Raw genomic sequence first — 23,846 nt, 5'->3', positions numbered from 1 at the left:
AAATATTTCAGTTCTCTGAATATACAAAACCAATTAAGGCACAAGGACCTAAATAATAAACCCAAAGTGAGTTTAAAATGTTTCAGTTTATGTGATTTAGGGCCCTTCTATTTTGTCCTGTAAGATAGTTTAAATAGTTCTCTCTGTTGCACTGCCCAAATTTATTCAGACTGTTAGAGATATATTCATTCTGAAACTTTAGAACACAATAGGCTATAAAATTTTCCAAACTCTATTGTTGGCATAATCTAATTCAAAATTTAAAAGTCTTCAGACTTTCATTAAAACCCCCTGCTTACCTAACTGCAAAATATAACTTGAAATATGAACAAGAACATATACTATTAGTTATAATAAGTTAGAATGATCATTGAAACGTCCATCCAGGAGGCCCTCAATTTTCCTACTTGGCTTTCAAACAACCTATATACTTCTGTGCATTACATACTGACACCCCTAAAGAGACTTCCTAAGCTGATTCCAGATACTTACATGCAGCAGATAAGCAACATTTGCAGCAATCATACCTCACTGGTGCTGGTTTGTGTAGTTATTTGACAATCTTACTGCTTTAAGTGGAGAAGGTAAGAAAGAAAAATCAAACGGCTGACATTATAGGAACCACTGGTCTTTAACACAACTGGGACAAGAACAGAAATCAGGAGGAATGAGTAATCTTTCACCTCAAAGGGTGCTAAAAGGACTTAAACCGGGGGACTGTGTTTGAATGAGAAAAAGAGCAAAGGCAAGGAACATGCAGAAAATACTGGAAATAAATTATCTAAGATTATGTCTGAAAAATGAAGCATGCTTAGGAATTCTGGAATAATTTAAGATCTCTACAACTCCTCCCCATTTAGTACATTATGTTTTGCAGAACTAATTTTCACATACATCTTCAGGAACATATTGAATATAAGAGAAGGGAACTTCTTGTGCTGAAGAAAAAAAAAATTGGCCCCAAACCAATTTTTTTGTATTTAGTGAATAATTCTGCACGAATCTGTATGAATAAAGATTAGAAAAAATTGCCTTGGCAATGAACAAATGCAAACCAAGAAATTAAACACTAATCTACAGCAAAAGTTGCTACACAAGAGACGTTTATTAATGTTCTGTTGTATTTACAGTTTTAACATAGCAAACCAAGGTGAATTACCACTTGGCAGAAAGCACATCATTCTACGTTTATAACTCATCGGTTTCTGCTAACACACAGTAAAAGCAAGTAGTACTACAGTATGTTAGGGATCATCTCAAAAGTTCCAAACTAATTCTTTCTTTGCTCCTAAGTACCTATTCCCCTCCCTACGCCAGCCCTTGGCCTAATCATCAGGAGACCAGCCCCCCACCCAAAAAAAGGGGGAAAAAAAGGGGAAAAAAGGGGGGATAGGGACTCCTAATCACACAGAAAATGTCAAGAATTGCATTTTAGTAATTAAGCTGCATTTGCCCTTGAACTTTTTATTTTATACAGTGACAACGCCTTTACAATTTTTTAGATTCATAACACAGAACAATAAGGTACTGCAAAATTTAGAATACAGACGATAAAAAATTAATGCTTATTATTTACCAATTAAGAACAAATTCTTGACCACACCTTAAATGTATTTTGCACTATGATTTTGCTTCCAGGTGTTCACAGTACAACTGAAGAAATTTCCACGTTAATTTTAACAGCAAGTATGGATTATGTGCAGAAATGCAGTCAAAACAAAACTTTTAACTTTTGAGAAAACCCCTTTAAAATGGCCAGCATTATACATATCTTACACTAAAATACTTAATTCCAAGTTCATTTTGAGATGGAGGATGAATAAAGCAAGACTGCCCCCTACTGACTACAGGGACAAGGCTCATGCTATTTAAAATGACTACAAACAATAGATAAGGCATTATTAATACATCACATACTTGATTGCAAGAGCTTTTTCAAACATTAACCACTAATGATTCAATGACTACAGAATTTTGCATTAACTATTAAAATTTTACACCTAGGAACAAATAAAGAGAAATGATCTTTTTCAACAGTACTTTTATTTTTTTAAAGCAGGTGATTATTCCTCTGTGTTCTGCATCTTGATTCACTTCCTGCAGGTGTTCTCTTGCTTCTTCAGAGAGAATTCATAAACGCAGGAAGGCCTTTGCCAGAAAACATCTGCCAGAGAAGGATATTGAATATTGAAACTCTAGTTAGCTTGTTATTTTGGCCAAGAGAAGGATGTAGTCACAAAAGAAGGCAGGATGTTTGGAGACACAAGAAGTACATTTTAACATAGCTTTAAAATTACTATACACTGACATCATACTATTCAATAAACATTAAAATTTCGGTTCTTAAAGTTACCAAGGACTCTAGAACTAGGAAGAACTTGAATGCTTTCTCTAAAACCCATGAGGCCAGGAGTCTCTCTCTCCAAACTTCCTCACAAAAGAATGAAATGCAAATACCACTTCCTTTACCCTACACTTAACCTTCACAGCAATGACTGTAACTTGGGGGCTATGACACAGTAGAATCCAAGCGCACAAATAATTTTCCTGATACACCTGAAGCTACTGTTTACCCTGCCAATTCTGTCAGATTTCACACAAAGATGATTTCCAATAAGGATGCCAATGATGTCATGCTGTACTCAGAACATGGCAAAGTTAAAAGACAACTGGTAAACTCACAGGTATCACACTTTTTTTTTTTTAAAGATTTTACTTATTTGAGACGGGGGAGGGGAGATGAGTGGTATGGGGGGACAGGGCAGAGGGAGAGGGAGAAGCAGGTTCCCCACCAAGCAGGAAGCCAGATGCGGGACTCAATCCCAGGACCCCAGGATCACAACCCAAGCAGATGGCAGACGCCTAACCAACTGAGCCACCGAGGTGCCCACACATAAAACTTCTTCTTCTTCTTTTTTTTTAAAGATTTTATTTATTTATTTGAGTAAGAGAGAGAGAGTGAGAGAATGAGCAGGGAGAGCTCAGAGGGAAAGGGAGCAGACTCCCAGATGAGCAGGGAGCATGATGTGGGGAATGCTGGGATCATGATCTGAGCCGAAGGCAGACACTTAACCGATGAGCCACCCGGGTGTCCCAATACTTCTTTTTAATCAACTAGGGGAAGTCTGTATTTTGGGTCATGTATCTCAGAAAAAAAAGTTATAATGTCCATATATTGTAAAGTCTAGTTTTCACTCCAATACTTTGAGGTATTTCTGTATTGGTAGAATTGTTTTGGTTTTCATGGAAATAATGGGGAAAAGTATAAGGAACTCCTGATATTCATGCTAAAGAAAACCACTAAGGAGATACATACTACTTAATAAATATTTGAGAAACTACCTTGTTGTACCCTGCACCTACTACTACATAGGTGGGTGGGCTACTACGCAGGCCCTTAGCTTACTTTTCCACCTTTCCAAATTCCTGTAAAAGCTCCAAGCAGGGCGCCTGGGTGGCTCAGTTGGTTAAGCGACTGCCTTCGGCTCAGGTCATGATCCTGGAGTCCCGGGATCGAGTTCCGCATCGGACTCCCCGCTCAGCGGGGAGTCTGCTTCTCCCTCTGACCCTCCCCTGTCTCATGCTCTCTCTGTCTCATTCTTTCTCTCTCAAATAAAAACGTTAAAAAAAAAAAAGCTCCAAGCAAACTTTTTCTAACTTTTCTGATTAGAGAACTGCATCAATCTTTAAAAGGCTGACAAAACGCAGAGGAGCTACAACAAAAGAGGAAATCAACATATGCTTTCTTAAACTGTTAATATTCTACCAGATTCCAAATTCAGTAGGTATTCAAGGAAACCAGTACCACGAACACATGAGCAACTTTTGTTTAGATTGAGACCTCAGGATGTGTAGGGACAAAGACATGCAAACACAAGGAACTTGAAAAACCAAGAAGCAAAAAGAGTTATTGGCAGACCGACTTCAGATGGAGGTTTCTGCCAGAAGGCTAGACTTAATTACAAACTTAAGTAACTTCAATTTTAGCCGTTTCCATGAACAGAAGAAAACGGATGTAATTGTTCCTATTCAGCAGAACACTAAAATTTGCACGAACATATGATGCAGTCCAAATAACTACCTGGCCACTTTCCTTAGACCATGCCGCTTCCCCAGAGGTGAATTAGCTTTAATAGATCCCTCAAAGTCAGAGCCACCCAGCAAACATTAAAATTCCATTAAAAGTGCCTAGACAGGTTAGTAATGGGTGATCTCAATCACTGTACAAATGAGGGGAAAACGACTGCTAGAGAGGCGCTCACTTCTAAGACCTGGAGGCCTGTTCAGATGGACTTGACTCTCAAATTGTTACAAAAACAATGGTGGCACACAACGGAGGACAGAAGGGTTTTAGGGACTGTGGGCTTCATCAGTAAACTGTAGATCAGATCACTTCAGAAACAAAAGGAACCAGGAGTCCAGAGATCATTTAATTTCAAGAGGAAGACAACCATGTCTTCCTGAACATTATATGAATTTTTTAAGCAAAAATTCCACTGAAAACATTTCTACTACCTTGCTACTTTATAACACAGTCCAATAAATCAAACTGACTTGAGGTGAACTTCCTTTAATAAACTGAGAGGTATTAGGAGGGGAAGATTATAGAACAGGAAAAATCAAAGCATTTATCATCATATGGGGGAAAATGTAAGTATCTGCTGTCTATTAGGTACAGCTCACCAGGTCAGAGGAATCATTTAATTAGGAAGGGCCCTATCTCATTAACGTCACCGCTTAAAAAACTTCTTTCCTCAGGGCGCATGGGTGGCTCAGGTCATGATCCCAGGTTTCTGGGATCAAGCCCTGCATCAGGCTCCCTGCTCAGCGCATCAGGCTCCCTGCTCAGCGGGGAGCTTCCTTCTCCCTCTCCCTTTGCCCCTCAGCCCCAGCGTGCAACTGCTTGCTCTTTCTCTATCAAAAACAAAACAAAAAAACACCCCAAAACTTTCTTTCCTCCTATTTCACAGGTGGTTAAAATAACAGAATTTAAAATCTATTGTGCTTCCTATGTGCAACTACTTTCGGAGTAGTGCTGGACACCACTTAACTGTGTTACCACGTTCCAGCTGCTGTAACTAATGGCAGCATCAGAGGAAGTGGTATTCCACATACATCTACTTTCCAGTTAGCTGCTAAATAAAAAAAAGTATGAACACTTTACATCTTGACCATTTCAGATAACGAGGTTTCTAAAAGGGATCCGTTTCTTTTTAAACAATACGAAGGAGCCTTGGCATTTTATTCTTCTGTTTCCTCGCAGTCACACACTTCCTGATGCTGCTGGGCCCACCTCTAGCAGTTCCTTTTGGCTCTTCTTGCTATGGGATAGGAAACCCGATTTCCTTTTTAAGCTTAAATGAGCTCCCGAAAGGGAACCTGAAAGTGGCTCTAAGATAGTAGTACATGAGCTTTGGTGTTTGGCTTTTGTAACAACTACTTTAGCTGATTAGAAACAGGGCTTTTGGGTCATTTCAAGGTTGGTTTGTGTGTACTGTATGTACTGTGTGTATTTTGGGTCGCCTGAAAAGAAAAGTCACTATTCTTAGACCTCTTTCCAGTAAAATGCCAGATCGTAGGACAGCATGGGAATTAAGTTATTTTTCTGTTATGGCAAAGCTATTTTAAAAGTCCCTACCTGTATCTTTCTGGCAAAAAGTAAGCCTACAGCTAGCTTTTAACTAGCAAGAACTATATTAAATGAAGAAGTCTCTATGAAAGAAAATAAAATCTTCATTCCTTATAAGATGGTGGGTTAGCACAACTTCAAACTAAATTAAGTTTCCTCTGACCTAGAGAAACATTCTATATTTGAATCTAGATGGACAGTTCTTACCCCGTCAATGGACAAAGGAAAATTAGTCCCATGGGATATTATGGTTTTTCAGATTCACTCTGGGGATACTGACAATTAGTAAGGAAGTCATTAGAATTCTAAATGCTGCTCTAAGTCCCCAAACCCCTAATTTAGAGCTCTGAATCCTGTGGGCATGTCAGAAATTATTTCAAATCAACTAGAATAGCAAAGTCAGACAGAAAAGGAAAATAAACTATGCCCTCCACTGGGGATGCTCGAAATTTCTGACAACTCCTAAAGCACAATAAGCCTTCTGACGCCAAAATACAGAGATTCGCAGACCTATACTGTCCCTCCACAGCTCCATGAGCATTAGTACTAAGGACTGCCTACTTCAAATCATAACCCCAAATAAAGACATTTCGGAATTTTTAAAAATCCAAACAAAAAATAACAATTTTTATAGGCAAAAGCCCCTCAATACAGTCTCTGACAATATAGGAAAACTGAGAAGTTCAGGCTTTCTCCCAACCTGGCTATTATTTGTTATGTATTAGAAACAAGATGACAAAGCGATGCCTGGATGGCTCAGTCGGTTAAACATCTGCCTTCAGCTCAGGTCATGATTCCAGGGTCGAGTCCCGCATCGCTTCTCCCTCTGCCTGCCACTCCCCTTGCTTGTGCACGCTCGCTCTCTAACAAATAAATAAAATCTTAAAAAAAAAAAAAAAGAAACAAGATGAGGAAGGTGTGCAATCCCCTAGTAAACATCAAAACTTCCTTCTAACTGAAGAATGAATAGACAGAGGTGTGATCTCAGTCTACTCAGAAATTCAAAGCTACCATTTGACTAGATAAGAGAATCTATTATTTTTAAAAAAGAGAAAGAAGGGGCACCTGGCTGGCTCAGTCCATAGAGCATGTGACTCTTGATCTCGGGGTTCTAAGTTCGAGCCCTACATTGCAGAGATTACTTAAAAATAATTTTCAGATATTAATAGAGAGATAAAGAAATCTGCCCCTTAGGATATTTTTGGGCACCAATGTATTAGGGGAAATCTATAGGTGATTTTGGTACCCTTTGTAAGAAGGGGAACCACGGCAACCCAAAAGAATTAACTTTTGAATTTCTGGTAGGTAAGAGTTAAACCTGAGGCTTAGAAACAATTACCAATTATAATCAGATATGGAGAGGAAAGAAAAAAGATGACAACAGTAACTGCATAAAACTGCAGAGAACATCTGATAAGTCTCTTATTAAAGTTAGTATGTGCTAGACACAAAGACACATCATGGGCATTAGGGGCTAGGCCAGCAATGTCAATGTCCACCTGTTCCTAATTCAAATTCAGGATATGCCACACACTTTTAAACATGCAATAAAACATTCCCCTTCTCAAAAAAACACAAAAAAACAAAAAAAAAACGGTGTGGTAATCTTGATGACTAAAATTTTCTTTCAAATAAAATACATACTCTCTTGAAGAAACTTAACTTTAACACAAGCCTAAGTTCTTTGTATGCTTTTTTTTAATAAGAAACGCCTTATAAATATACTCCACTATGCAGGTATCTGAGCTCATCTATCATAACCTTCTGTTACTTACATAAGAATATTTAATTATACATATAAAGTACTTAAATGAGTGCTGAAAAATGTTATTATACCATGCTTGAAAAAAATTTTTTGTCATATTCGAGAAGTTCTCATCATATTATTCTGTTGCTTACAAACTTTTTTTTTAAGATTTTATTTATTTATTAGAGAGAGAGAATCAGAGAGTGAGAGAGAGAGCATGAGAGGGGGGAGGGTCAGAGGGAGAAGCAGACTCCCTGCTGAGCAGGGCGCCTGACGTGGGACTCGATCCCAGGACTCCAGGATCATGACCTGAGCCGAAGGGCAGTCGCTAAACCAACTGAGCCACCCAGGTGCCCATGCTTACAAACTTTTAATGCTGTCCCCCATCACCTGGCAAATTAAATATGGCGGCTACTTTCTTTCCTAGAAGCACACATCCTGATACCACCACGAATCTTCAAAACTGAGAACTCCACTCTTAGCATATGATTACCTACACAAACTCTTGACTACCTAGCAGAAAATACAGAACAAATTAATGTTCATGAAGGGTCAGCCTTGCAATGAGTCAACATGTCACTGGATTTTTAGGGCTGCTCTATGAATTCTATAGTTCCATTGTAAATGGGCTTAGTACTCAGTACTTAGATACTTAGTTAGATATTTGAAAACACTGTCTCAGCCTGGCTTTTCCAGCCTTGACCTTCAACACTCCTTTATGCTACAACCAAACTGCTGTCCCTTGAGCAAGCTCCATTCTTCCTTGCTTCTATTCACACTCTTCATTCTGCTTCAGGTGATTCTGAAATCTTCCCCACCCTATCCAATTTTCATTAGTAGAAATTCTACCTACCACTTAACATTTATCTCAACTGGTACACCCTTTACAAAACCTTGTCTGATCTTTGAGGGGCGTCTGGCTGGCTCAGTCGGTAGAGCATGTGACCCTTGATCTCGGGATTGAGTTTGAGCCCCACATTGGGTGTAGAGATTACTTAAAAATAAAATCTTAGGCGCGCCTGGGTGGCTCAGTCTGTTAAGTGTCTGCCTTTGGCTCAGGTCATGATCCCAGGGTCCTGGGATCGAACCCCACATCAGGCTCTCTGCTCAGTGGGGAGTCTGCTTCTCCCTCTCACTCTCCCTCTGTGCTCTCTCTCTCTCAAATAAATAAATAAAATCTTAAAAAAAAACAAAATCAAAGAAACAAAGTCTTGCCTGATCTTCAACTAGCCTAGCCCCTAGGTGTAATGCAAGGTTCCCCTCCACGCCAAAAGTCTTAAGTAACAATGAGCAAAGTCCAAGAAGTCCTATATCTTGTTACCAGAGAGATCTCTCTCTGGTGTACTCTTTCCCAAGATTCTAGAGCTGTTCCTTTTTGTAGCCAGTGATATAAGATGAAACCAACTCTGGGGAAAACCACATAGGAATACAATCAGGGCTTAGACTTCTGTTCTAGCTAGGCAGGGGAAAAGACCCTTTCCCCTTCCTTTCCTTGAGTTTGACCCTCATTACCACCAGAGTGGTAATATCAGGTTATGAACCTGAAGAAGGGCACCAGGAAAGTCTCCCTGACTAATTTTAAGAGATGGAAGCATTGGTGGGCTTGTAAGTAAACTAGACAAAAGGAGTTTCTTTTTGTTTTTATTTATTTGACAGAGAGAGAGACAGCGAGAGAGGGAACACAAGCAGGGGGAGTGGAAGAGGGAGAAGCAGGCTTCCCGCGGAGCAGGGAGCCCGATGTGGGGCTCGATCCCAGGACCCTGGGATCATGACCTGAGCTGAAGACCGATGCTTAACCGATGAGCCACCCAGGCACCCTGACAAAAGGAGTTTCTAAAGCAGCCAATGGTTTCTTCGCTTTGGAGCTCTGGGGTTTAGGGGATCTAATTAAAGCTCAGTGATGAGGCCTGAAAGGCTCCTTCCAATCTTTCCTCCAGAACTAGTACAACAATAAGCAATGGCTCCAGGATTCAAGATTCAAAGATCTAGGACCCCATAGTTGCAGCCAAATATCCTAGCTCCCCGATGACTACACTAAGACTCCTGCCTCTTCTGTATTGTCAGAACATGAGAAAATGTTTTCTCCTATGGCAGTTTTTCTAACTTGCCCTTTTCAACAGCTTTTCATGAAAACACCCCTTACTAAACTAGAAACTGCTAAAAGGCAAAGACCTTAAGAAGGCTTCTTTACCTTCTCTTTATTTCCTACCACAGGAGGTATACTCTAACCTGAACCTGAATAGCAATCTGCAATGTATCATGTTATTATACTAGGACTAGAATAAAGTTTTGGTTTTTTATTTTATTTTATTTTATTTTAAGATTTTTATTTATTTGACAGAGAGAGATACAGCGAGAGAGCGAAACAAGCAGGGGGAGCGGGAGAGGGAGAAGCAGGCTCCCCGCTGAGCAGGGAGCCCAATGCAGGGCTCAATCCCAGGACTCTGGGATCATGACCTGAGCCGAAGGCAGATGCTTAACGAATGAGCCACCAGGCGCCCCAAGTTTTATTTTTTTAAATACCTTTAATAAATAAAGAGAACTCTGGTCCTGGGGAGATTTGAGAAAGTTTCTGGCATCTTCCGAACTTTTGCATAATTGATAAATCCTCTGAGAAACAGGAGAAAGCCTGATTTAAAAAAGAAAAGTCAAGAATGAATTTATAGTTTCCATATTAAGTCCCCTCCCCAAAAACATCCCTCTTGATAGCACTACTTTATCATTTTTCTGTTAAAAGCTATCAAAACATGAGTAATTTTCTCCAAAATTTCCAAAGGAGTTCCATTTCTCAATGAGAAGACATAATCTCAAGAGCCCAAATGAAACTCTTTTTGCACATTAAGAATCTAATTGATCTAAAAGGGAAATAAAAAATAAGATGGAGTTAAACATGTACATTTGGCAACCTGAGAAGCATTATCAAAACCTACCTTCTGGTTCCAAAAAAGTATTTCAAGATAATTAACTCCAAATAAATAAAGGACAGGTTATAAAATACTTTTCTCAAGTCAAAAAAAAAAAAGTCCACCCTCCCTTCCGGTCATGGTATTTTTTTTCTGTCGGTATTTTTTTTCTGTCAACTGTACATATGCTGTCCACTAGATGTCAGGATCCCCTTATCTATTACAACAATTCTTTTTTTTTTCCTTTAGCACCAATTCTTATAGTCTCAACTCTGAACTCTATTTCTCTATTTTTAAAAAATATAGACAAGTAGGGTACACCTGGCCATTTATTTACCAGACACTAAGGGAGTTAAGACTAATTTTGTGTGTCTATGCCAGAAGCTACACATTCACAGTTGGTACCTCTTCTAACAATCTGTGGGGGAAGGTGATGTGCCCCCTCCAAGGATAGCTCACATGCTCCTGGTCCTCCTCCTTTAGAGCTGGTGTCTGAGTCTTAAGAGGGCTTTTTAAAAACACCTTCATGGTGATATAATTCACATACCATGAAGTTCACTCATTTAATGTATACAGTTTACTGGCTTTAATTTTAGTATAGTTATGGAACTGTACAACCAAAACTATTATCTTTATTTTAGAACATTTTTATCACCCCTAAAAAAATCGGTACCCATTCAGCGATCACTCCTCATTCCCATTCTGTTTGGTACCAAAAGCAGTAAGTGACTATAGAGCAGGAGTCACCCCATTAAGTGCTGGGTTGGGGAATCCTACTAGTGAAATAGAGAGCACATAACCTGTATGGAGGGGACACCTACAACTCAGCTCCAGTCAAAGCGTGGGTGCCATGTGGAAATAGAGGCCTGTTTTACTAGATATTCCAATTTTTAAGAAAACTAAAAAAAAAAATTCAGACATTTTATGTGGAAACTCTTGATTTTTAAATGATGGCAGCTAATAAAAAAAAAAAAAACCTCTGAAAATAACTGTGGAACAAACTAACTACAACTCCTGGTTAGATGTAGCTCATAGGCTGCCAGCTTGAGAGCCCTGTTCCTTGCAACAAAACACCCCAAAATTCGTTCTTTCTGCAAGAGAAATCCCAAAAATGACCCAAACACTGGGTCCAAATGCACAAATGATATCCAAAGCCTCACTGTTTTTTTGGTTACTAGTAAACAGTAAGACAGACAGAAAGATCAATTAATAACAAGTATTATAATTTCCCATGAAACTTCAATATAGGAAGACAATAAATTCATTAGGTTTCTTTAAATAATCTGTGCTGTCAACAATCAACCTGAAAATATGCTTAAATGGCTCTCCTTTGGTCCATTCAGGATTTGCTTGGATTTATGCTGGGGGTGGTGGGGAAGGAGTCAGCCTTTTTCTTAAAGATACAATTTTGAGAATAAGCAAACCAAGAAACTATTCCTCCAAAGTAACTCTTCTTTGGGGCATTTTTATTATTAAGTGTCTCAATAATTAAGGAGGGGGGAAATCATGATTTCTCTTTCCGTGGAATCCCAATGACTATCAGCAGAGTAAGATGATGTTGTTGGAGAGGCTGGAGGTGGTGTGATTTAAGACTTGTATTTTCCAAGTAAAATTTAGGTTCAGCAATGAATGGTCTATCACCATAGGCAAAGCAGGTAGGTCTACACTGTACTAACTTGACCCATTAGCAGCATTGCCACCAGAGATCTTAATTACAGAGGCAACAAGAAGGCCCAAAACAGGAGACAGGAGCAAGTGATATCATAGAAGCCAGGCAAAGCAATTATACCATCTTTAACAGCTACAGGTTGGCCCCACTATAATTCCATAGAAATGGCAGCAGGGATGGTGGCTGTTATTGTGTCATATAGATTTTCTATACAAAGAATGAAGAAGCCAACACTATTCACCCCAATGTTCATTTCTTTGCTTTACCGTGTCTTGAAAGAAGAGATTTTAAAATAAATTCTTAGAGGAAAAAAGATAATCTTAAGATGAACAACCTGAAATGCCTAGCATATTTAAAAAAAAAAAAAAGGCCGCCTCCTCATTGCAAAACCATTCTTATTCTCATCAGTATTGAACTAAAGAATTCTAGAAACCCAATAATGATTCTCCCAGAAGTTATTTCTAGCAAGGCTATACATTTTGTTTCCTGCTGACAGATCCAACTGAAGATTGGCTGCATACACTCCTGACTAGTTCAATTGGTTACAATATATAAACAATTTGGGGTGGAGTCTGTGAACCCTTCTGTGGCAACAATTCTCCAGCGGAAAAAAACTCATAGACTATAAAGTCATCTTATTAGTGTGGTCCCACTGGTCACATGGGAAACCTGAGAAGTATATATGAATGGGTTAGGAAAAATTCGACCGCCACTGTGAGACGTTTTATTAACATGCACGTTACTCTAATGGTGATGACAAACTAATCTTTAAGAAATATTTTAAAAATCATACTTATATTGCTAATCTATTACTGTATCGTAAGCAAGATGGGTTAGGAAAAATTCGACCGCCACTATGAGACGTTTTATTAACATGCACGTTACTCTAATGGTGATGACAAATTAATCTTTAAGAAATATTTTAAAAATCATACTTATATTGCTAATCTATTACTGTATCGTAAGCAAGATGAGTGTAAAAGTAATTTTACTTCTAAAATTTAACAATTATCTTTTCTCTCCTTTGTCTATGTTAAAAGCACTTACCTAAAACCAGGAACACCCACCAGAGCCAGTACTGACCATCAAAATATCCAGGGAAATAGGTGGAAAACTGAAAAATAAAAGCAAATTAATTTATAGTAGTTTAGCGGGTAGAAGTTCACATTTTAACTTAAGGGCACACAAAACACAAGACTTTCATACACTAATGCTGTCATTTAGCTCTCAATTTTTTTAAGCGGAAATATTTTACATATTATTGACTTGAAATGATTATCATATATGCAGATGTATTTCCTTTCGTGGAAAGTCAATCTCAAAATATGATTCTGGCTTTATAGACTCTTTGTTTTGAAGTTCTCTAATCTGTTTATTTTTTATTTTTATTTTTTTTTTAAAGATTTTATTTATTTATTTGACAGAGAGAGACACAGTGAGAGAGGGAACACAAGCAGGAGTGGGAGAGGGAGAAGCGAAGCAGGCTTCCCGTGGAGCAGGGAGCCCGATGCGGGGCCCGATCCCAAGACCCTGGGATCATGACCCGAGCCGAAGGCAGACGCTTAACGACTGAGCCACCCAGGCGCCCCAATCTGTTTATTTTTTTTAAAGATAGTCTTCCCCACATAATATTCATCCTTCTAGAAATATGGGTTTTGTTATTTAAAGATTTTATTTAAATTTATTTGCCAGAGAGGGAGAGAGAGCACAAGCAGGGGGAGCAGCAGGCAGAGGGAGAGGGAGAAGCAGGCTCCCCGCTAAGCAGGCAGCCCGATGCGGGGCTCGATCCCAGGACCCTGGGATCATGACCTGAGCCGAAGGCAGACGCTTAACCGACTAAGCCACCCAGGCGCCCCTAGAACTATGTTTTGATGATACTTTTACTTTGGTTGCCCAGTGCCAAAACCAATTATTTTGTTCCCCTTGTTCCAGGTATGCCTTGACCTTGGAAGCTTTATCATGTATATCACAATAATCCCATTCCTTTGCAAAATAATGGCACATTCTGGCCAATGGCAAGTGAGGGCTGCTGAGGTTTTCCTGCACTTGGAGAGCAAAGGAAGAGAAGAAATTGTTTTCTTTCTCCTGTTGAGCACGGCTGTGCCTCTGCTGTGATGCCTGAAACTGCCATAGGCGTTAGAACCCTGCCGGAGGGGCAGCCGTACCGACATGCTGAGCAGAGGCGTCGACTGTCCCTGACGATGTCAAGGAAACACTGATTTAACTCTCCTCCACGGCAGGACTTGTTTCCATGGGAAATAAATTTTCCCCTCTGTTTTCTAAGCCATTTTGAGCTCAGTTTTCTGTTACTTCCAGACAAAGGCATCCTGATACGAGTTGATTCATTCAATTCAGTTTTAACATTTTAGTCAGCTTAGTGAAAATTTTAGTTAAAAAAAAGATTGGTAACTAATGTTATCTGTTTTCTATTGGGGGCTTTGATATCCAAGAGTTTAACACAGTTTGTGCACTAAAATACAGTATATTATTTCTTAGAATAACAATTTAAGATTTAGAGAAGGAATAAAAAACCTCTTTAGGGCTTGGGTTCCTCACCTAAGTCCGTGGCTTAGATGAGTAATGTATTAGCTGCCTGGGGGAAAAGCCCATAACTTTTAACAGATTCTCAAAGGACTCAGAATCCTATGTGTTAACAATGTTAACAACTGGTTAAAATCAATCAATCAATCAATCTGAAAAAGTCCAGTGGTCAGTCAACACCCACTAATTAGTTAATAATGCCAATATATGATGAATACATTGATTTTTATCTATTAAGTTGACAAAAGCAATAAATTTACCTGAAATCACAGTACACTTTAAGAGATTAGATCTTTTAAAGTATAAATTACTTCAGCAATTCTGACTACCTGATAATTCCCAAATCACTGAAGATTTCTAATACACTTTAGAGATAAGGCCCCCTAATGGAATAGCACTTGTTAAACAGTTTCAGCTTCCAAACATTTTGGCATAACCAATGATGCTACTGATAAACAACCCTGGAAAGGAGGCGGGGGGGGGGGGGGGGGGGGGGACAAAGAAAAGGAAAGAGGGAAGAAGAAAGACCAAAACTTTAATAGAATTAATGTGAGGAATGCCTGTTTTTTGAGACACCAAAGAAGTGGTATCTTTCCTTTTTTTTACAAAAACAACTAATTTCAGAACAAACACCTACATTAACATATCATAAACATTAAAAGCAGAGAAACAACTTAGGAACAACCTGTAGGATAGATACCTTGGGACCACCAATATTCACTAGATTTAACTATAAAACTTACATGCATGAACCACCTGAAAATGATTTAGGTTCAACTTCATGAAACCAGAACAAAGACAAACCTAAAATCATTTTAAACATAGAAATAATGTAAAAAAAAAAAAAAATCAAATAGTCAAAGTTATTCTACTTATTGTTTCTCTACAGGGTCTATCTTTTCTGGTATAAAACTTACCCTGACAATCAGGATCCACTTAATTAGAGAGAGACCAAATCCTGAAATGGCCCCATACCTTCCTGCAGCTGAGGTGGTCAGGCAAAAAGACAGAAAAAATCCAATCCAGTTAAAGAGGAATGCCACTGTAAAGGCAGAGAAGAAAAAAACCATGTCAGATATGTCCTGTTACCCAAGAAGGAAGAGTGATCTCCACACTTGCTTCTGCTTAAACGGCTTTTCCAAGGATAAAAGACAGCCCAGCCCAGCCCACCCACCATAACCCTTGCCCTCCCCTCCCCAAAACATCCATTTTTTGTCTTCTTCCCCAAAACAAACAAGAAACCATCTGCTCTGAATATCAGGCATTACACTATTATGTCTGCTGCTATTTACTTTCAAAAATGCTTTAACATTCACCAAACCAGGGGCGCCTGGGTGGCTCAGTTGGTTAAGCGACTGCCTTCGGCTCAGGTCATGATCCTGGAGTCCCGGGATCGAGTCCCACATCGGGACTGAGTCCCACATCGGGCTCCCTGCTCAGCAGGGAGTCTGCTTCTCCCTCTGACCCTCTTCCCTCTCATGCTCTCTATCTCTCAAATAAATAAATAAAATCTAAAAAAAAAAAAAAATTTCACCCAACTGTATACTTATGACTTGTACCCTTTATATGTTACACTTTAGTAAATAAAATCTGATTCAAGTTATTCATCCCCCTACTTCTATGAATTCTGACAGCTTACATAATGTTACCACTAAAAGTACTATGTTTCCTTTATATCTTTTTAATATAGGAAATTAAAAAATGGCTGCTCACTTCTAAGTGACACACATGGAAAGATGAATGCAAAATAACACCGAGGAGGCAAAAAAAAATTCAGTTGACTTTGATCTGTCAGAAAATAGAAGCATGCAAAAAAAAAAAAATTCCATCAGACTAAGGCCTTTAATTCCTACTCTACAGGTCAGGTATGAGTAGGAGCAATGCTAAGGATCTTTGCAGACCCAAAACATGAGGCTCAGTTCACGTAAAAATATAGCATCCCCAAAACTGCTTCAGTTATATTTTCTATATATAGTCGTAGAAATAGAAGACAGAGGGATAATAAGATAAAAGTGAACTAAGCTCTGAACATCTCAGTAAAAGGCATCAAATAAGCACAATGTATTAAAATATTAGCTCACCTAGTCATTTTAATTCAGTCAGATTCACCCATAATTCAAAGCACTCCAGTTTGTGGGAGGTGGCTCTGCTATGTGTATTTACTTACTGAAAAAAGTTAACATGAAAATCCCATCATTTCCTATCCTCAGCTGGTCAGCATCATCAAAGTCATCCCGACCCACAAAATCCTCATCCTAAGTGAAAAGAAAAAAGAGTAAGGTAAATTCACAATGAATTACTCATAGGCAAATGAAAGGCATCAAGAAAAGTAAGGAAGGGGAAAAAATGAGTACCAAGGAGAAAATTTACTGCTTTGGCTCAATTTAAAACTATGAGCATTGAGGCTCAGTATGTGTTAAAAATTTCCTTTTGTCTTTTAAGTAAAAGATCTAATTAGAGAAAAAAAATCTTTCTTCCATCGCTACTGTTTTCTAAACGAATTGTTTATTTTATAACCCAAGTTCTTTAACAATGAGCTTCAAAAATTATAAAGTTCAATGGGAAGTATTAACTCATATATATCTAAAGCAAAGATATATATTTGGCTTACGTTCTAAAATCACTAACCCAGGAGGCGCCTGGGTGGCTCAGTTGGTTAAGCGACTGCCTTCGGCTCAGGTCATGATCCTGGAGTCCCCGGATCGAGTCCCGCATCGGGCTCCCTGCTCAGCAGGGAGTCTGCTTCTCCCTCTGACCCTCCCCCCTCTCATGTGCTCTCTCTCTCTCTCAAATAAATAAATAAAATCTTTAAAAAAATAAATTCACTAACCCAGGGCCTGCTGGGGGCCCAGAATATTAGTAATCCAGGACCTATTAAGGAGCTCAAATGCTTTATGAGATGTGGGAGGAAAAGGAGAGCATGATCACACATGAAGAGGCTATAGGGCTGCCCACTGCTCAACTCCATAACCATTTGTTCACATTAGCATATAGGTCTGAAACAACCTCACTTCCAAGCTTATTAGCAGATAGGATCCTTTCCATCCTAACTTGAAAACATAATACTCCAAGTCTAGAAGGAACACGATCCTCACCAACATTAACACCCACATATGTGGCCCACTTTTTCAACTGATGTAGGTTATGTGTTGAAATACCGAAAAATATATGAATATACACTTAGAAGTAAAAGTGATATTTGTACAGTCCAATGAAGGTTCTCCAAATGAAAAAAAAAAAAAAAACTTTAGAGACAGTCCAAACTCTTCCTACACAGACAGAAAGGGGGCTGGGAAGTCCATAACAGGCCTGGGGAGGGGGTACTAGAGAAAGGAAAGTGTCGGTGGCAGCTTCCATCTCTAACTTATTAACACATTTCTTCTCCTGTTAGAAAATTCTTATAAGAATGTGTTTGTTTTATGTTTTTTAAAATACTATACCCAGTTTCTGACTTCATATTAGGAAAAATAAGGCTTTGCCTAATTAGACACTAATTGGTTTTTTGCATAAATACTCAAAGATATACTACAAAAGGACATGGAAGTAATTTCTAGTTATACTGCAGGTGCCTTCTAACTGTTCTTCCTGTCCTTGGGATCTCTACTACTGGATTCCTCCTACAAATTTTGCTCGGTTAATGTTTCTAAAATACCATACTTGTCTTATCCCTGCTCAAAAACTTTGATTGAAAGAGTCTGTGTGACCTACATGTAAGTCTAATTGCCTCAGCCTTGCATTCACAACATTCTACAACCTAGAGTCTGGTCACAAACTCCTTGCTCAAGCAAAATCAATTACTACATTCACAGACCCTACCCCACACAGGGCTGGATTCACATCTGCTTTCTGCCCTTTTCCCTCTGGAATGTTCTTATCCATCAAAACTCAGGGCCCACTTCAAATCCCATCTTCCCCGCAATCACACAGTAAAAAGTCACAGCTCTTAATGCTCACTGCACTTGTACTGCTGCTTAGGTATTGGTATGTGTGGTCCTTTTCCCCAGCTATATTTAAGTCCTTGTATGTAGGAGTATTGCCTTACTCCAAGTTTTCTACCTATCCACTGCAAAGTACACAGCACACTGTATAAAAAAGTGGTCTACACGTTTGCTAAATAATGTTTAAACAGGTTCCTAAATATGTATACTTGTCAAATAAAAGTATTCTAAGGAGTTCTGCTATTAATCAGAGCTGATCACTTCGTCTATTTCCATGGGACAGTTACCATAGAGTCTAACAAGACTACAGAATACACACAGGATTAGGGAGTCTGGAATATCTGGGTGTGACTCTCACCTATGCTACCTATTAGCTGTATGAGTTTGGGCCAATCATTTAATCTCTCTGGCCCTCAATTTTTGCATCTGTAAAATGGGGATAATATAATCTCTACCTTGCAAGGTTATCGTGAAGACTTCAAACGATATATTGGAAACTGAGCACAGTACCAAGCATGTCATTTGCTCCCAATACATGGTTATTACATTAAAACTGTTTTGCCCTTAGACCATAAGCTCCTTGAAGGTTGCTAGTTTCTCCCTGGCACCTCCAAGAACTGAGCACACATCACCATATGGGATCAGCCTAGACTGGGCTTATAAACTATTATTTCTGCCAAGCAGTGGTTTCAGAAGCCCCATCACTCATAATAGGTGTGGTCTGTAAACAGTCTACGACCATAAGGCCTGAACTTCTGGGACCTATGCCATTGCACTGCCCAGGTTAATCTTCTGTTTTTGTTCTTATCATTCACTCTGGTTTCCTGCCAGGACTCGAGTCTGGAACCCTGACTGCCCCACATTCCTAGGGAATGGCTCCTACTCCATCTTTCCCACTATCTGGCCTAAGGCCCTACCCACATCCCCTTCAATCTGGATGAGTATTTGTGAAACCACATCTAGTCACTTGCAGATCTGACATCAAGAACAAAGAGTGCCCCAAAGTCTCCTCCTGGCTTTCATCACACCCAGTGCCCCCTCCCATGAATCAACATCAGGCCAGATGGGATCTAAATTCACTATGTCCCCACAGATGCAGCGGTCTGGAATGCTGCTGGCATGAGGTTCATCGAGACAATTGCTGGGGCCCTTTTTTAAGTCTAATTCTACAAAGTTGAACTTATTCTCTCTACAGATCTCCCCAGCAGCTATCTACCTAACACCAAAATATGAAGTGTGCAGAATCAAGGCAAACAGTGTATTTGCTAAATCAGTCCCTGCTCTAAGACATTTCAGTCAGGGCAGGAAAGTTGAGAGAATGGTTGTAATAGTAGAGATACAGGGAAAATAAGCTGGCCTGACTAGTGATTTTCTGCTGATTTGTACCTTTTAATGCATCATTTTCTGGAAGAGGTAAGAGTTTGTTATCCCAAAAGAAAAGGTACTTGTTTTTAAAAATTAGCTGTACTTCTACTAATCAGTACAATCATAAGGAATACATCAAAAGTAAATAACGAAAGGAACCTAATTCCATCAAGCAGCCAGCAAGTAACATGGTAAATTGGACTTACTCTTCCAGGAACCAAGGGGATAGTAGCTTCAGCCTTGGTTCTCTCAGCCTCATCATAGCTGGGCAGTGTTGTCGCCACATTGTAAGACGGAGGCTTTGGAAATCCACACTCGTCTTTGTAGTCAAAATATGCTGCAGAATAAAAAGGAAGTCACAAATATCTGACCATTAGCTAAACTAAGGAAAAAGAAGATTTCCACTAACTCTGGCAAACAAAAAACAGCTGTTCCTCTAAGAGTACATATAGAATAATTGAATCAAAATGTTTATGTATGAATATGAGATCAAGAATGATTTTTAAATTTATCCACCTTTCAATTATTTAAATTTATTCATTTAAATCACTCTGCCTTCCCCTCCAAATGCCTTTAAACACATTTTCAACTGTTATATGGTATGTTCACAAAAGGCATTTAATATTAATAGTGGTATAAAGACAGCATTTAAGTCAAAAATACCTCACCTGTGTGTGTGTGTAAAGCTATACCATGGTTTCCTCCCATTTATAAACAGGAAAACCAACTTAACAAAGAAGTTAAAATTCATTTCTCACAGGTTTGTTTTAGCATTTTGATTCTTACACATTAGTTTTACCATGTACTGTTTTCTATGATGGGCCTAAGGTAACTAATTCAGTTCCAGAGCCATTATTTATTTGAATTGAATCTTTCATTTCCTCTTTTTAATGTTGCATCTTCATTCTCATTAACTCCTATTACAAGAAACTCAATATTTATTAGAAAAGAGCTATTTAAAAATGTATTAAAATTCTGCACAATTTTTAAAAAACAAGCATTTTGAAAAAAAAAGTCCTATAGTTCATCAAGATTAACATTTTTCTTTCTTTTTTCCTTCTGGTTAATTGTAATTAACTTCCAGTTTTACTGTAACATTATTACTGAAATCATGATTCAATACAGTTCACTTCATTAACAAAAAAAAGAAGAAAAAGTCTATTGTACTTGCATGGGCAGAAAAAGCATTTTATAAACTTCGACACCTTCCTGATCATAAAAACCCTCAGCAAATGAGGAATAAGGGAAAACACCCTTAATCTGATCATAAGTCTCTATGAAAAACCTAGAGTAAATATAATTGTAAATTTTTAAGTTTTCTCCCCTAAAATTAGAGATTTAGACAAAAGTGCCTACTCTCACTACTTATCAAACATTACCTTAAAGGTCCTACTAGTTGATATAATATAGCAAGAAAAGGAAATGTAAGACATAAGTATTAGAAAGGAAGAAAATAACTGTCCTTAATAATTATGGATGACATGATTATAGATGTATCAAACCCAAGAGTATCTACAGACAAGAACTAATATATGAATTTTAGCAAAGTCTCTGCATGCAAAGTCTCTGGATGGATATAAACCATCAACTGTATTTCCATACACTACCAACAAATAGAAAATAAAATTATATATGGAACATTTTTTACAACAGCACGAGGAATAAATCTAGTAATAAACATGCAAGTCCTCAATATTGAAACCTACAAAATACTATTGAGAGGATTAAAGAAGATCTTAATTAGATGGAGAGATAATATCATGTTTACAAACTGGAAGCAGTATTATAAAGATGTTAATTCTCTTCAAACTGACCCCCAGATTCAGTGCAATTCCAACTACAATTCCAGTTTTTGTTTTGTTACATTTTTTATGGAAATTGACAAGCTAATTGTAAAAGGCATTTGTAAATGCAAAAGGCCAAGAAAAAACAAAGCAATCTTGAAGAACAGAAAGTCTGGGGGCGCCTGGGTGGCTCAGTTGTTAAGAGTGTGCTTTCGGCTCAGGTCATGATCCTAGGGTCCTGGGATTAAGGCCCGCATTAGGTTCCCTGCTCCGTGGGAAGCCTGCTTCTCTCTCTCCCACTCCCCCTGCCTTGTGGTCCCTCTCTTGCTGTGTCTCTCTCTGTCAAATAAGTAAATAAAATCTAAAAAAAAAAAAAAAAAGTCTGAATGACCTACTTTACCAGATATCAAGATTATAAAGCTCTATAATTGAAAGTTTAGTAGAGGATGGGCATAAAAATAAACAGACCAAAGAACAATAAATGATTCCAAAAACAGATCCACTCATATGTGGTCACCTGATTTACAGTAAAGGTGACCCTGAGGAGCAGTGAAGAAAGAATGGTCTTTTTAATAAATAGCGCTGTATGAAATGGCTGTCCATAAGGAAAAACAAATTAATCTTGACCACTACCTTACACTACACAGAAAAAAATACCCGATGGAACAGAAATCTAAATGTGAAAAATAAAATATCACAGCCTTTAGAAGAAAATATACGAAAACGTGTTACTGAAACTAAAGCTGTTGGGGCGCCTGGGTGGCTCAGTCGTTAAGCGTCTGCCTTTGGCTCAGGTCATGATCCCAGGGTCCTGGGACTGAAGCCCGCATCAGGCTCCCTGCTCAGCGGGGAGCCTGCTTCTCCCTCTGCCTTCAGCTTCCCCTGCTTGTGTGTGCTCTCTCTTTCTGACAAATAAATAAATAAAATCTTTAAAAATAAAATAAAATAAAAGCCTGGTTGTTTATATGGTGCCTGGGTGGCTCAGTCAGTACAGCATGAGACTCTTGATCCCAGCGTCATGAGTTCAAGGCCCACACTGGGTGTGAAGCCTACTCAAAATAAAAATGAAAAAAAATTTTCTTTTAAAGTTTGGTTGTTTATTTATTTATTTTTAAGGCCCCTGTGTATTTAGATGAAATGCCACAAAACCCAAAGACTTTATTTGAGAGCGTATTCTTCAGGCTCTATTCTAGAAATAGTTTACCTCTACCTTATACCCAATCTTAAGAATCTTTGTTATTTGCTGTTGAGGCCCACAGTAAGATTAACAAAAACAAAGGAGAAAGAGATTAAAGGGACTTCATAAGGACAGCTATAGGAAATACCATCTAACAGCAAAGGGAGAATTTGATTCTTTAACCAAAGTTCTACAAATCTCAGTGAATAAAGGCATCACTATAGTATAGGATAGAATACCTTCTAGAGAATGTTTCTGATTGTAACCTAAATCATAAGGAAAAATTTAAACAAAGAATATGACATGTAAGTGAATAAGAGAGAGAAGTGTTTGAGAAAGATTTCTATTGAAAATGGTTGTTAAGATTTTATAATTACAGAGAGTAGAAACTAAGATATTCAGGAAAAAATTACCTCCTAATAATTCTGGGTACTTAAATACAAAGGACTTTTATCATTAATAAAACAGGGATCCAACTTTCTTATTAACCAGCTAGAATTTTCACTGGATGTTTTTCTAATGGAAAACCAGTACTTATAGTCTGGGTAGAAATGAGTAAATATGGCATGGCACTGTGATTCTTTCTCAAGTCTTGGTGTTCTCATTCGATTCCATGAGACACCCTAGAATTCCTCAAAAAACTTTAACTTAGCATTGTTAGTTTTCGATGCTTATAAATAAAATTAATACAAGGAGACAGGGTTCAAAATTTGAAGCCAGAATGGAGGTAAAAAACTTTCTGACCCATGTTCTTCTTCATTATAATGGCAGCCTCAGGGCCACAGAGACCAACAAATTTAATCCCACATCAACGGACAATAGCTGCCCCAAGTGCTGTATAGAGAAGGATTCTGAGGCTGTGTTTGGATAAATGCTGTCTTCAATTTGCCTATCTACCCTGGGAAAAGGATGGGTTCAGTGGTGGCACCGTGGGCCATATACTTGCCACACTGCCACACTTCTCTGTCAGAGAAAATGGAAGATGTTCCATCAAAACTGGTCAATTTCCAGCAACTAAAGGAGAGGTGCTCATCAGGCAGCTTTAAGCTACCCAAAGTCCTCAACTGTCGAGGTTTTCTTTCTCTTCCCCATC

The 23,846-nt window shown here is 38.5% G+C and overlaps 1 protein-coding gene across 1 annotated transcript in view; it reads right to left on the bottom strand.

Moving 5' to 3' along the window:
• Window positions 1-1,086: 1,086 nt before the first annotated feature.
• Window positions 1,087-23,846, bottom strand: part of NDFIP1 (Nedd4 family interacting protein 1) — a 52,432-nt gene continuing 29,672 nt past the window's right edge. The window contains exons 3-8 of the mRNA XM_028092925.2: window positions 19,999-20,129; window positions 16,657-16,744; window positions 15,407-15,531; window positions 12,996-13,062; window positions 9,900-10,005; window positions 1,087-2,164 (exon numbers count right to left, since the gene is read on the bottom strand). Of these exons, the coding sequence (XP_027948726.1) occupies window positions 9,902-10,005; window positions 12,996-13,062; window positions 15,407-15,531; window positions 16,657-16,744; window positions 19,999-20,129 (515 nt within the window). The 3' untranslated portion in view covers window positions 1,087-2,164; window positions 9,900-9,901. The remainder of the gene's footprint in view (window positions 2,165-9,899; window positions 10,006-12,995; window positions 13,063-15,406; window positions 15,532-16,656; window positions 16,745-19,998; window positions 20,130-23,846) is intronic.

This window comes from Eumetopias jubatus, unplaced genomic scaffold, assembly GCF_037043125.1.
Source record: "Eumetopias jubatus isolate StellerSeaLion01/CBP00866 unplaced genomic scaffold, mEumJub1_p1.0 scaffold_5, whole genome shotgun sequence".
Lineage (NCBI taxonomy): Eukaryota > Metazoa > Chordata > Mammalia > Carnivora > Otariidae > Eumetopias > Eumetopias jubatus.
Note: the sequence above shows the minus strand (reverse complement) of the source record. Positions and strands in the feature narration are given on the sequence as shown.